The 16,295-nt window shown below is 31.7% G+C and overlaps 1 protein-coding gene across 1 annotated transcript in view; it reads left to right on the top strand.

Annotated features, from left to right (window-relative positions):
- Positions 1-16,295, top strand: part of LOC105620882 (neuronal acetylcholine receptor subunit alpha-7) — a 271,050-nt gene that overhangs the window by 181,549 nt on the left and 73,206 nt on the right. Inside the window, exon 8 of the mRNA XM_012202359.1 lies at positions 7,740-7,826. Coding sequence (XP_012057749.1) covers positions 7,740-7,826 — 87 coding nt within the window. The remainder of the gene's footprint in view (positions 1-7,739; positions 7,827-16,295) is intronic.

The following is a 16,295-nucleotide window of genomic DNA, read 5'->3' as shown; positions in this document are numbered from 1 at the left end:
ATATACATTCGGATTGCCTCCTAAGAACATTTTCAAATAATTTTAAAAACTTATAATTAATAAACAATTGTAACATACTTTACATAATAATTTATAATATGCATAATAGTATGCTTTAATTAACTTTTATCGAGAAATTTTCATCGTGTATATTCGATTTATCAAAAAGTTCCACTTCTCCTCGCTCTAAACCACATTTTCCTGCTTCTGGACATCTATCTCTTCTATCCCGTAATTAATCATTGGCGAAGTCCAGGATATCTTTCGTGGACCTGCTCTAATGTCCGATAGAACTTTCCTTTCGAGGATCACACGAGGATTAGGGACTTCGGAACTTTCAGTAGTTCATGTCACATTTATCTCGGGGAATGTCGATACACCGAAATCATTACAAATTTCCGAGCATCGATAATAATTTCCTACATGTAAATCTACGCAGATTTTTCCGCTGACTCATAAAAAGGAGGTTAAATGCAACAATGTATAATTAAATGTTTGCGTAATTTAATTTTGACTCTGTATGTGATACAGTTGTTGAAATTTTTGTAATACTATAGGAGAATACTTAATTTTCCGTCCAGAACTGTCAATTAGAAATATCAAGCAGCATCAAAGCGAAAATTACGCGAAATTACGTGACCACTTACAAAATACAAGTTCTTTTGACAACAATATCGTGCCAACTACACTTGATTATGCTTAAAAATGTGCGCGAAATTTACATAATACCACGCTATAAATTCCGAAGGGAAGGGAGGTACATTGCGGCGGCTCGCGAATTTCATTAACCAGATAAATGCGAGAGAAATGCGTGCGTTGCGCTGCTAATCCGCCCTCGTTGAGAGCTGTGTTTGATTGAACATTATCATGACAAAGGCCGTGATGTGAGTGCCCATGTAGCCATTCTCGCTCTCTTGTCAACAAACGTGACGTCTTTCATGTAAACATAAGAATTTAACAGAATTAAGTATGGGAGAAGAAGAAAGAAAATTGCACGCGCCCATACACACGTACACAATTATGCTTTATGATATATTTCAATGTATGCTTTATAACATACTTTTCTAAAAGAGCACCGAGAAACAAAACAAATAAAATTTTATATTATATTACATACATTGCATTATATTATATTACATTAAGTAAACCGAAATATATATGCAAATATAAATACAAATGTTACAAAATTTAAATAATTACATAAAATGGTATAATAAACTACTAATTGTAAGAATAAAATGCATCGATGTATAATAAACTCGTAAATAATCTAAAAGTAAATTATGTAAAACAGTAGTTTATCTGCGAAATCGAACAGCAATGGTAAAACTGAACATCGAGAAATACCTGACATCCCCCAAAGGCATCATTTTATTCGAGAACAGGTGAGCGTTTCGTGCACCGTTTCTCTAGGAATGAAATTCTATTAAGACTGGTTGCACGATTCCCGCGGCGGTTATAACACTTGTTACATACGCGAGAGACTCGGATGGGAAATCAAGTGAAATGAAGTTGTAGTGAAAATTCTGAAAAGTCACGCTTTCTACAATGTTACAATTTAACATGCGATGCTTAAGTCTCAGACATGTTTAATTGTACGATAAATTTCAAAAATTATCCACAATTGGCAATTAAAAGCTAAATGTGTTGTGCTATTTTGAAACACAAATATTCAGCATGCATAGATAATGTATAGATAATTGAAAATTGATAATAATTATTAAAAAGAATCTTTTATCTTCGGATCTAATAAAGTTATTTTCGTGAATTTTTTTTTATAAACTTTGGATTTTTATAAACTTTTGTAAGTTTATTGTATTAGGTACTGTATATACTATTTTTAATAAAAATGTGGTATAGATATGCTCATTGATTTTAAAATTAGTGTTCAAACGAAGCATTACATAAAAAAACACAAGATATATGTGTAAGATATTTCAACTCTGGATGATCTGAAATAGAAATCCTAAGAAATTTTCATTTATGAATAATTAAAGAAGCGTATGAATCTCAGAAAAAGAAGAGACAATGAGAAATAACAAAATTTAAAGTAATTTAAAGTAATTTAAAGTAATCAATTTAAAGTAATTAACGTAAATTTTCCTAATATAAGAATCTCGAATAAAAAAAATTAATTTTTTTAATTTTGGGAAATGCGAAGTTCATGCCTTTCTCTTCAATTATTCATAAAAAAATTTTTTAGGATTTCCATTTTAAAACATCCAGAGTCTAAATATCACGCCATGCTTTTTGTGCCGTTTTATACGCTAATATTTAAAATTAATAAACATGTTTATACCAAATTTTAACATAGTTTAGTATATGTAAACCTATCAAAATCCGTCGTACAGGTTTTTCCAATAAAATTCCAAAAAATAATTTTTTTTATTAGATTTTCAAAAGTAATTCTCTTAATCAAATGTCACATCCATATTTCTTTTAATGCACTGGAAAAATCTGCACTGACTTTATGTGTTTCTCAATATTCTTTATATTTATATAAAAGATACTGATAACATTACAATGTACATGAATTCAAAAGGAAATTACTATCAAAAAAATTGTCGCGCAGTGCCAACTACGAAGCGCTCGAATCTACTTTAGCTCGTTAGAAATTTATCATTGTTTTTCCTAGTCAATATATCGACTAGAAAAGTCTTGGCACATAACCTTGTTTTCGCAGTAGTCATGAATAATCTTTTTTATATGCAAGCAAATATTCCACACCATTTCGCATAAATAAGCGACAGCCGTGATTCGCAATAGTTTATTAATAAAAATTTCTTTGGCACAAGAAACAAGTTAGTCTGACAAAAATTAAGAAATATTTATTCTGTAATAGCAAATAAAAAATAAAATTTATTTTTTAATAACTTAAACTTTAAAGAATCAAATAATTGAAAATTATTATTATAGGTAAATATTTATTATCACATAAAACTCGGAAAACTAAAATTCTATATATATATTCAATATCTTTAAATATATTTTAATGACATACAATAATTGACATACATATATAATGTAAAAAAAATTATTAAATGTCGGAGATATCAAAAGTTGACAGAAGATTTTTCTTACCTGAATATATGAAAATTAATCTTCTACTATAATTGCTATCATCAATCTCTATATTTTCTGTCGGCAAATTTTCACATCTCTGGAATAATAATCTGTCGTGTGTGACGCATCAGCAGCTCGTGCGATTAACGTTTCTCATGCAAGATTCTGGGACATGATTTCGAAAAAGTATCGATTGCGCACGCGTTCTGATATTCCAGTTAGCGTTTGGATCTAATAGCAAGGAATTAATTGGTCAACCTTCCTCAAGCTCCGCGCCTTCCCCCGCTGACCGACAACCCCCGATGTTATTGGCGGTTTGCCACCCACCGCGGACGCACCTTGTCGCGGTTTACGTCCGTCGATCTCATCGAAATACTATGCTCTCGTTCGACCTTATCTCACCTAAACTGCCATTAAATCAAATTAAAGCACAAACGAAAGGTACGAAGATATGGCTTCTAACTTCAGACATTATTAAAGAAAAAATTCTTTGATATATTTCGAAACACTGTAAGGTTACAACTTCGTAAGACTTCCGATTTTTTGTATTTTGTATTTTTTAAATTTTGTATTTTTAAATATTTAAATATACAATAATTCATTGAAATTACAATAATTAAATTTGTTTCAAAAACTTTTATCTATAGTATTCTTTTTATGACCTCTAACTTTTTTGCTCATTAAATAAAACCAGCATCGTGAAAGCCGATTTTAAATGTCGTTAAAGAAAAAGTTCTTTGACTTACGAATTCGAAATGTTGAAAGCTTAAAGCTTCGTCAGATTCCAATAAATTTTGCATTTCTGAATAATTAAATATATCTCTAAAAAAATTGTTAAGTCTTTAATAACACTTTTTATTACTTCAAACTTTTTCATCAATCAAGTAACATCAACGAAACATGTATAATTTAATGTTAATTGTCCATTCGATGATTGATCATGCTCAGATATATATGCACGTTTTTAATTAATTTCTTTGATTAACGAAATCGCGGGATTCGTTCCCGAAATATCATCGGTGAATGCATCATATTTTATATTTTCTGATTCGCAAGCGACAATTTAATGGCAGTAACAATTCATCGACTAACAGAGTGAGTCCACTATGCTACACAGCGGAGTTTCATGTAACTTAACTACGTATATATACATCAAGCTTAATGACTCATTGTCAAGTCCCCTCGCGCATCCGAGAACCATCGTAATGCTCCGAACTTGGTGAATTAACTCGCGACATCGCGGTTTGTTGATTTCGTTTAAAACAAATATTACATGACTTTACACGTACCTACTGTTACCAAAGTACATGAGGCAGGTAATCATTAACGAGAATGTAATAGCACCAGATTACATTTATTTAACATTAATTGGTATTCGTGGATTACAGTGTACTTTAAATTAATAGATATAATATATCTTTGCTTAAAATTAATGTAATTGAATGATTTTTTTCATTTTGGAGATTAAAATTCGAGAAATAAGATTATATAACTTAAAATTATGTAAAAATTTGTTATAAATAATACAACGTATTATACAATGTTATAGTTGAAAAATATCCGGATCTACTGTACCTATGAATATCGATTAATATAAATTGTCATTTTGTACACGCTAAATCTATAGTATCAATCAAATTTAATCTAATTTGAGTTGAGTTGCCATTATTCCGATTTAATATATCGTTATTTTATATTAAAACGATAGATAAATTTGACATTATATAGTGCCAAATTTATTCATTGTTTTAGTATAAAATAACAATATATTGAATAGGAGCAATGGCGACTTAAATTAAGTTAAATTTGATACTAAAGATTTAATAGTGTAGATTGAAGGATTAAAGAGTTACAAGTTATTATTATGTATTATAACAAAAAATATTTCGAACAAAAATTGTATGGTGTAAAAAAACAAATAATATAATCATGACAAATTGATTTTTCCTTTATTTGTCTCTTTTCAAATCATACAACTTTTATTTATAACATTTTTTTGTTATGACGCATTCAAAGATAATAACTTATAACATGTCAATTGTATTACGTACAATATTCTATAACAATAAAATAATAACGTTCCTCTTTTGCATACACACATTAATTGATTAATTAAATTAATTGATTAAATTAATATATGAAATATAAATGGAAAAGTTATTTTTTTCAACAGTTCCCAGCTACATTTTTTTATATTTTGAGGTGATACTGAAATAAAATTTGAATTATGTAACAAAAATTATTTCTAAAGATCATAAAAATTATATATCGCTAATTTAATATATTTCCATTAAATTTAATAATTATATATATTTTGTTAAACTAATATATAATGTAATTACTCAAAAATTTTATTATTACATAAAAATACAAATTATTACTTCTTACATTAATATTTCTGTTCCTATGGCATTCCCTGCACAGAGTAGTAACTTTTCAATTAATATTCGTTTATAATATCAGGTTCTTAATCCCTTGTCTTATGATTTAATTTACAACAGTTATGGTACCGCGCATACCGTAATTAGGAAAGTCGTTTGCGCGACAAACTTCCACAAATAAGGATCTGACAATACTCTCAATCTCCTTGTACCAATTTTCTGGAAGCTAATCATACCGTGATAAAAAATTTTTAAACATTAACTCTTTTATAAAACATAAAATATTCAGTAAAAATATATAATGTAATTAATCTTTTATGAATATGAGCTGTTCTAAAAATTGTCATACAACTGAAAGGAAGTGATTTCTCATGTAAAAATAAGTCAAAATATAAAATAAAATTTGTAGACATTTTCATCAATTTTTCAATTAATAAAATACTTTATTATTCATTATAAATACATTATTGAAATTTATTATGTATTTTAAACTGTACCAAATCCACTATAGAAATAAGAGAAGTCGAATTGAATGAACTAAGCAAATTGTAGCAATTAAGTGCAGACGTACTTAACGAATATTCACACTCTATACAAAAAAAGATTGTATTCTATATTTTCGACTTACTTTTACATGAAGACTCATGAATTTTTCCTGATTGCACCACGATTTCCAGAACACTCTGCATTCATAAAGAAGCCCTGTATATATTTTTACATAAAATATTATTCTTTGTGTTAATAAAGTAAATTTTAATTAATAAAAAAAATTTTACATTACAACTAAAATTCTTTCACTTCTTTCTGATTATTTTCTTTTTTAATTTGTTGTTACATAACACTTTAAGTGCCTTCGGAGAGACACTATTAGCGCTATTTGTATCATTCTATCTTCATCGTTTATTACACATAAAACAAGGATAAAATGATACAAATAGCGCTAATATCATCTCCCCGAACGCACTTTTTACAATATAAAACAAAGAAAAATAGTATAATAAAAAGTGGAGCTTTTGAGAGTTTATATAGACATAATTTTAACGATTTGCCTAGCAGACTAAAATAACTTTTACCACGAGTTGAATATGTTTTTTTATGTTCAGCCCGTATTTTTTATGTTTAACTTGTATTTATTACATTTAGCTTATGACCCGTATCTCTTGATATTATAGAGCAAAGGATTGCAATTAATCGAATTATTCAATTCTCGACAAATTCATATGACAATTCGAATTCTTTCAACCCAATCAGTTTGCGGTTAGCCTGTCCGTTTCACGCAGACGAAAGTTGTCAACCGCTTGCAGAAGTTCTCAATTTTGGAGAGGAGCAGTAAGATAATCGAATTTTGCTGGTCACTTTGAAGGCTGTTACGCAGTAATGGAGTTGCCGGCGACTTAGGCAGATTTACCAAAGTCGCCTAACGTTGCGACCCCTCGCAGCGCGGTGCATCCGTTACACGTTCCGAACTTTGTTGAGCTAATCCTACCCTTCGAAATCCTGCCGAGGGCGAAGTAGAATCTACACGGGATACAGAGGATTCGATTGTTTGTGGTCGTCCACACTTAATCATGCGAGCGAGCTCACAGACATGTCTTCTCAAATGTTTGCGCAGAGTCGCATAATTCGCGCTACTATCGCACGGATTCTATCGGATCGTTCTCTGCACTACCTCATCATCATTAATATCACATTATCAACGAGTTCTGACTCATCCACAAACCATTCACTTCATGCAGCAGGTTCTATCTAATCATTAGTTTTCTCGTCACGTTTCAAGCGACCTTTAGGAATTTATATAAAAAATAAATTTCTTGTATATTAGTCTTTAAATTAAAAAATAATATCGCATCAAAAATGATAAATAGTTGTTGAAAAAGTTGTAAAACTTTTGCATCATATTAGTAGCACATTCAAACGTATTTTTCCGTGATCGAAAATATGGAGATTACAGGTTTTTATGAAATCTGTAGATAGCATTCCAGTTCGAGCTGGATTTTGGAAATCAGCGCTGTCAATAGGCAGATCGTAATCATGATACGCGAGTGTGAGTCTGAATTTACAACGAACTCAAGAAACTTTCGGCGAGGGAAACTTGTAAATCGATCCACGGACACGATATGCTTTGAGTTATGTCGTTCGGAAAAATCGAAAGCGATTTTATCTCGATCTCCTTATGCGTCAGCGGCTTAATTAAAACTCTAAAATCTAAAATCTAGGTACCGTAGAGATCCAAGGTAGCACGTTAAGCCCGCGCGTTGCGATGCAGTGTTGATGTTTAATTTTTCGCCTGTTCAGGAGTGACCATTCTGCTGTCGCTGACAGTTTTCCTGAACCTCGTGGCAGAAAGCATGCCGACGACTTCGGACGCTGTCCCTTTAATAGGTACCTATTGTCAACCAACGGTAACTCGCATCTGGCAAGCGTGTTTTTACAATGTCTGTATATACATTCGTATGTGTATATATCCGTGAAACGCAAAGGATGCGCTGCGATATATCATCTGACGATAGCTGTATTTATTTAACCATTATGCTTATTGACAATATACATTACTAACGATGAAATACCATTAATACCATAAATGTTAAATGAACATACAGTCTATTAAATTATTCCTCCATTTGCTATCAAGAAGATACTCAATTCGGAATAAGTGAATTGTTAATAATTGCAAAGTAACGTCATACAAAGATTTCCAATCATACTTTTAATTAATTGCTCACTGGATGATATAACGGCGCGCCCTGTAAATGTACCTTCGCCTGTTTTTTACGTAATTCCTAGAAAACCTCGACGACGTAACCAAACAGTAAGGTGGAAAAACGAAGACGACGGATTATAAAGGTAGTTTAGAATGGCAAGTGGATCGGTTCTATCATTCGGGTAATGAACGTTCGAGGGCGAACTCGCGAATCAGGCACTCCGAAAAGGGCAACTCGATTGCTTCTTGAAAGAGCTGGCGTGTTCGGGCAACCTATCGTACCACTGCCACCAGCTGCTCAGAAACGTGATAGAGAAATAAAAGACCGCCATGGGAATCAGGATTATACGTTTCTTGAAAGTCGATAGCTCCTCCTCCATTCTCCGCCTTGCTTCCTAGGGCTTATTATCCTGTATTTCGTCTCTAATCTCTTCTCGATTTAGAATTACGCTTAATTTCACGTAATTGGTGCGTGAGGTAAGGTAATTTTTTAAAGCTAAGTAGAAAGTTGGAATTATGAATCCTTATTTATGTTGTTCCGCGAAATTATATGTCTAGTAAAATTGTTAAAATTCCGCAATTATAAGTTCGCAATTCTGTTTTATTTCCGACGAGATGGGACGCTGTTCTTCACACGCGTATCACTCGAAGAAAATAGCTTCCTGTCACAGCGATTTCAACGTGTATGCCGGGCATGTAAGTTACACTAGTGTAGAGTGTCGAGAATGTCGCGAAGGATCAACGCTAAAAGCTTCCAAATCCTACCACTGGTTTATCGCATTTTAGTGATACAGATCCGCTTTCTCGGAGAGTGATACGAAGAACATCCGAACATCTCTGTTCAGATTTCCGGCGCGTCCAATTGGATTTCTTGTTTAAACTCGTCGAGATTTCAAATTTTAATAGAAGGAAAATAATACTAAGTCGAGAAAAATCACGAGAAAAGGATCGCACCTTAAATTACGTTTCAAAATGTTTTTTTTTCCTCATATTTTCCTCCCGGAGTTTAAGAACAAAAGTGTGTCGCAAAGCGAGAAATTTAAACATTATAATTATTTTTTAAATCATTCAATCTCAACAGAATTTAATATAGAGAGCGAACGATACTTCATCATAAGGTACCGTGAAACGTTTTTCCCATCGGAAAAACTTCTTCAATAAGCGGAGTATAAGCGGATTGACTACGTATAATATTTGAATTATCGCAATTATTGTCTTATAAATAGATCATTATATAAATATAGAAATGTTGTAAAATTGAAGTATATAAAATGCGAATATATTTGCAGAAATGCCGTTGAAAACGATCTATTCGCTAAACAATTACTTTCCTAGCGCGTTCATTCGCGGACAGCAACATGGGACAAGTTCCCTAGAACTTTTATGTACAATTTTATTTTTATACTTGCACTCGATGGTGACCGTTATATCGGAATCGCAAGCAGTAAAGATGTGAATGTCAGAAATAAAATTCGAACAAATCAACCGAACTATGTTTCACGCTGCAACGTCAACGGAGGAAAGTGAGGCTAATAAAATAAATGATAAATTAGTTTTATGGTCACAAGAACGTTGTAGCACATCATCGTAAAATTAATTTCTACAATTACAAGCGCAATTAAATGGGACTTTAGAGCGAGATTCAAACGATATAATATATATAATATATGGAATATACAGAGTGATACTAAGTGAGTTTAAACAATTTTAAGAGATGATTTCTCATACAAATTCAAATTGAACGAAAAATTTTATTTTTAATTATGAAAATCACTTGATTTATTTTGATGAAATTTTATATAAGTTTAAAAATTTCAAAATTTTTGGAAAAAAGTTTTTCCTTCATAGCCTTCCTTTCACATAGCTATAGCTTTGAAACTAGCCCTTCTGGACATACAATCATATAGAGTTTTCGATTTGAATTTGTGTGAAGAATCGTCTCTTAAAATCTTTGAAAATACTTGGTTCTACTGTATATAAAATAACGTTTATGAAATCAAGGCATTCACATCTTTGATTCTTGCAGTATCGAGTTAGTTCATTTAATTCTTGACGTGTCCCGAATGATTTATTTCCACGCAACATCCGTGTAGAGTGAATTCTATTTTCCAATTTCTTCTTTTATATAATATTCTAAGTTTTAAGATTTTTTTTCGTAGAACTACATATACGTACTATTGTATTATGTTTTCCATTTAAGTGTTTTAAACAGAAATGTCTACGTATATAAATCTGTTGTAGTATTCTCCTTTAATAAACAGCGTACTAACCGCTCAAAAAATCGCTAAACAGTCTTAAATTAGATGTAATATGTCGTGTTATTTTATTGTGTTTATTAACTTAACGAAAAATATTCTATGATGTACAAAAGCTAGATATAGCATCATAAACATAACATTATAAATTTAATTTAATGTTTACAAATTTTGAAAATGATGTCTTTCATAACATGTCTTGCATAAGTCTCGTGATAAAGCATTTGAACAACAACAAAACGTATAATCCTGATAATCCTACAGCATAAAAATATTCAACTCCGTTGAAAAGAAAAATATTAAGAATAACAATTAATTCGCAATACGAACGATGGAAGCCGTTGAGATTACGTTGAAATCACGTTGAATTAACTTTTTTAGAAATTCATTTCTAACTGAACGGCGGCGCATATTTTTAGTATATGATGCAAAGCATTCTCAACGCAGATTAAATTAAAGCACTGTTGCATTTAATTGCACCTCTGAGTTTCTAATCGCAAACAGATAAAATTAGAATGAAGCGCGAATATAAATCTAGAATTCATATAATTCGAGTCTTTCAGTGATAATGTTTTACTTAAAAAATATTAAAATAAATTGCAAGTAATACACTTTTTATCCTTTTTATTTTAACTTTAAATTTTAACTTTAAATTTTAGCTTTGATTAAATTAACTGGTTTAATACTAATTGATATTTTCATCTATTTTTAAATTATATTTCTAGCCGTGACAGAAAAGGAAATTTGATTAAGCGCATTTCAACCTAATTAGAGTTAAAGCAACAGATTGCAACAGACATCGTTCTATGCGATGAGGCGCGATGCAAGAAGAATCGATCGATTTTCAGAAGCTGGTGCTTTCTATTGTTCAACGAAGAAAGAAGAAGAGGAAAAAAGAGTATTCCCTCTCACACATGTCTCTATACATGTGTACACTCAATGCAATACACACGGGAAAGCATTATTATTATGTGCTTTCTTTCTTTTGGGAAAGAAACTTTAATTAAAGTCTATGGCTAAGATAAATGCGTCGTGCGATGCATATTAAAACAAATCCTCATGAGAGCGGCACTGGATTCAAATTCGTTTAGGTGCTATTTCGTTCTCACGAAATGATCTTTTTCACTCTTTTCAGAGTCATTCGACTATCCTACTTGTTCCATTTCCTTCAACAATCAAAAAAGTCATGGAGATTTACATCTTGTTGTCAAAAATTTCTCTTTGTTATAAGAAAACAGCAAGGAAAGACAGACAGAGAGAGAGAGAGAGAGAGAGAGAGAGAGAGAGAAGAGAGTGAAGAAAAATGCTCATTAATGATTTGCTAAAAGTCAAGATTATTGAACCTATTTCTACCATTATTTTTAATTAGTGATATCTGGGTGCGAGAAAATTAGCTTCTAATGAGTGTTCGATGAACGCTTTAATCTCACATAGCCAATTCGTTAGCTATCTCACTTTACAAATCGAAATTTGGAAGGGTCTTTAATGAAAAGAATGAAGTATCGATTTTAATCGCTATTATTTTCGATAGGCATCGAAGACAAACGAGATTTATTTAATGGATTTAAGAATTTAATGATTCTCATATATAGGTGTATATTTTATATTTTTCACTTAATGGTTTTCTACTTCGCTTCTATTACAATCTTCCACACATAAAAAACACGACTTCAGCGAGCAATGTACAAATTTTATGAACTGGCAACAGGTACTCTGGCATAACCAGTAAAAATATTTGCGCTATCATCGTAATTAGAAATTCATCAATTGATCATTCTTCCTCGTCATGCTCGCGAAAACCATTGCTTCCTTCTTTCCAGCATAGGAAAGCAGGAAGTTGTTAGCTGCTTCCGCAAGTTGTGACCGGAGATACTTGAATGAAATCGCTAATTTAACACAAGACAGCACGGGCTACTAATTACGTACTTGCTCCTGACAGCTCGATGAATTGTATAATTGAGATGTAAAAATGCAAGATTGCTATCAACATTAGTAATGTTATGGTCACTTTGACTTTCCACCTTTAGTCATATTCATCATTTATTATCTAGAAAATTATTCTTAAAGTTTGAAGTATTTAACAGTATAGATAATTAAAACGTTTAGATTTTGTAAGAAAATATGATAAATTTTCTATTAACTCTCAACTACTGAGAAAAATTTCTTGTTGAAAAATGGACAAACTAGAAGATTTTGATCATATTAATCAAAATTCTGATTATCTCAACTAGAATTATAATATATTCAATCGGAAAATTTTTATTTGTCCATTTTTATAATCAATATTCCAATTAATGTAGATTTTTTATTTTTTATCTTTGTGCAAATCTTTCATTTAACAGTCATCAAATATTTTTTCACAAAGAATTTCTCCTACTTCCTTATCCTCTATAACGAACGATGGAGTTTCCCATAGTTGAAATAAATCAAGATAATATGTCTCGGATAATCGCAATCATTCTCTATTGAGTAGATGATTTCATCATTTAAATCGCTCGGCCGTACTATGTGAGAGCGTTCTGTAACAGCTTCGAAATGGACAGATGAATAACTCTGTGGCTCTCTTTATGGCGGCTGTCCCGCGCGATTAATGCTCACCGGTCGCGAAATATGACGTCCAGCCGCTCATAGCTGACGATCGAATAGCGTCTCGTGTCGGGATTTTTTTGGTAAAATCGCACAGTTGTCTCTCAAATATGCTTTCGCACATGTCTGTGTTCGACATCGTGGATGAAATGCAGCGCCAATTGAAACGACGAAAATTCGCAGTGCACACAGGAAGTAAACTGAAACACCGATATATATTCGCTATAAAACGACATTTTTACAAATCGTTCAAGCGTGACGAGGACAAAATACATGAACAAGGGTATAAAATAAAATAAAACATTTCTAATTATCACGAAATATCTCATGTAATCCTGATTATCGAAAATCAGAATATAATGTGTTCGAAATTAGTTATCGCGCTTTGTTATTAATCATCATGTATGCGATCGCATAAGCATAGTTCGCGAATTTCATTAAACGCTCAAAGACCAGCGGAATTACATCCATGTCACAAGTAAGCCGCAAAACAATGTTTCAACGATAACGATCCGAGAAATTGTATATTTTGCATAAGTGATGTTGAATTATTGCGCCTCCGAATTTTTATGATTTTTCTTCAGATAATTCTTTATTCCACAAATTTCATTTTTTTTGTCTTAATATAAACGATCAAGAGAGGTTAATGTCAAAGATATTTCTTTAATATAAATGATTAATGTAAACTTTTAAATGCACTTCTAATTTTACTCATTGTGACTTCTGAATGTACATGTAATGTTATTAGTTATAATGTTATTAATTATATTCCAACGTTATATCAATTGTGTTCATTTTTTTATTTCATTAAAGATCAAATCTTAATTCTTTGGAATATATTTAATTTGAAAATTGCATATGGTTTCGTAATCGTATTTGACATGTAATTTAATTGTGTCTTAAAACAAATTTCGTTAATGCCCAATTTTAATCGTAATGGAGTTATTTCATGTATGAGCAATAAATAGCTACTTTATGTAATTTTTTCATCATTTTTAATTATTTTATGTTGGATTTAATTGATTTTATTTATAGAATAGCTCTAAAGAAAAAAATCCCATATAAAATTACAGGTTTTTAGGCTTAAGTGAAATTAGCTTAAATTATAGTATAGTTTTTAATTCACCGATTAAAAATTTTCTTAAACGAAATCATAAAAAATGGACAGATTTTGCTATAGCGTCATTTGAATATTGTTATTTTGAGTTTAATCAGACTAAGGTTTTTCTTTTTCTCTCTTTTTTAAACTATTTATTTTTTATAACTGTATCTTAATATTTTTATGCACAGAATAATGAGATGAATCAATTGATGTAAGGAAAAACACATAATTGTTTTTAAAAAAAATTATACAATATGCAATACTTGCAAACCAGATATTTTTTTTAACAACTATGTGTTTCTTTACATCTATATCAGTTGATTCATCTTATTATTCTGTGCATAAAAGTATTAAAGTATTAAGAAATGAATAGTATAGAGCTAAAGATACTTTTTAATTCAAAAAATAACTCTGAAATAACAACTTTCAAATGGTGCTACAGCAAAATCCGCCCCTTTATAATGATTTTGCCTAAGAAAACTTTTCGTGAGCCAAAAATTAAAACATACTACAATTTAAGCCTAAAACTTCAATTTCGCCGAGAAAACTTGTGGTCCTTTAGTAACTTATTCTTTACATTAATCGAGTTAAGCTGTTGGTCAAATTGTCGATCCAAAAAATCGTGGCGACAGCTTTGTAATTCCAATCTCGTGCCCGGAGAAGTACGCAAAAGCCGCGGTTTAAATCGACAGGATAATCCATAACGGTGACAAGAAAATAGCGTGAGACGGAAAGCTGATGCGGTCGACGAACCCAAGTCCGCTTTGTAAACCTCGAGACCGATCATTGCAGTGCACCATGCAAATTTATGCAACGGCTGCCACGCCGAACAGCCGAGTGGAAAGAGACCCCCGTCAGTTACGTCGAACGCGATTGTGCGAGGACAGCTACTGTATTACTATACAATATGGATGCTGTATATCCCATCGTCTTCTGATGTACCGATATCGCGACCGCATGGTGATGATAGCACATACCCATAAGTTATGTTTATCTCGCAGACCAAGTTTTAATGCTCTTCACGCCGTCGAACAAGGCGGTGCATTTTTAAGACCGATGCAATTTTTAACACCATGGTGCCTCAAAATCGCTTAACGCCGCATAATTGTTTCTAATTCATGTTTTGAAGGAAGTATAGTTATGAAGGATGCAAACAAACGTATCTCAAAACGAAAGAATGCCTCTGCGTTCAAAAAAAATATTTTTGTTCGTCGCGATGAGCACATAGAGTGCCCTGAAAAATTTGAGCTTTAATTTTAATGCTTTCATCATCAGAATTCAAAAAAAGATTTTAAATTCGTTGAAGAATTTATTAAAATAAAATTAAAGTTTTAATACGTTATGACGTGTGATTTGTACAGGAAAGTATAAAAAATATTTTATACAAAAAAATACATTCAAATTGAATGATTCTAAAAAAAGATTGAAGTTTTAAATAGATAACTTATATCTTTTTATTTCTTGTCTGTTGAGATATGTTTTTTTATTAATATTTTCCTTTTTGCTTTTTATTAATGGCCTTCATACCACGATATATGTAACGTTAAATCCTTTGAACTTCTGCAGCTGGCAAATCATTATCCTTCACTCTAAATTATGAAGTTTCTCGCCGCTGGGACTTTTTCAAATGAAACTGTATGTCTAGCTTTTCGGGTGAGTTATAAGTATATTCCATGGCGCGCGCTTTGCGTTAAAATACGAAACGTTTAATTAAAACTTTACGGCAACCGCGCATATAATAATTGCAGACTACGATATACATCAATATATCGATATTTCGCGTCATTAATAGTTCATTTAACGGCTGTTGAGAAACTTTCTAATTAGAATATTATTGCTGAGCGATTTTAATGTAGGAAAGTAGGAAACTTTTGTCGCCATCGTTTCGCACGTTTGCAGCGGTGCAATTTTATGACTCATGTATCTTCGTTAACCCAGCATTATCCGTATTGTGCAAATCGTTCGGGCGTTCCATTTATTCGCCGCGATTCCGAAGAAGGAGCGCAGTGAGCAATGCAAATTTCAATTTCCATCACACGTATCTGAAACCAACGATATTGCATTTCGAGATTCGATGCAAAAACGGATGATATCAAAAGTTTCCAAAATATCGGATATGTCGCTGTACATATGAGCCTCACGTTGATCGATGTAAGCAATAGTCGACCGAGAAACCGTCAGGTTTCTGTCAGGAATAAAACATTTTT

Source organism: Atta cephalotes, assembly GCF_000143395.1.
Source record: "Atta cephalotes unplaced genomic scaffold scaffold00030, whole genome shotgun sequence".
Lineage (NCBI taxonomy): Eukaryota > Metazoa > Arthropoda > Insecta > Hymenoptera > Formicidae > Atta > Atta cephalotes.
Note: the sequence above shows the minus strand (reverse complement) of the source record. Positions and strands in the feature narration are given on the sequence as shown.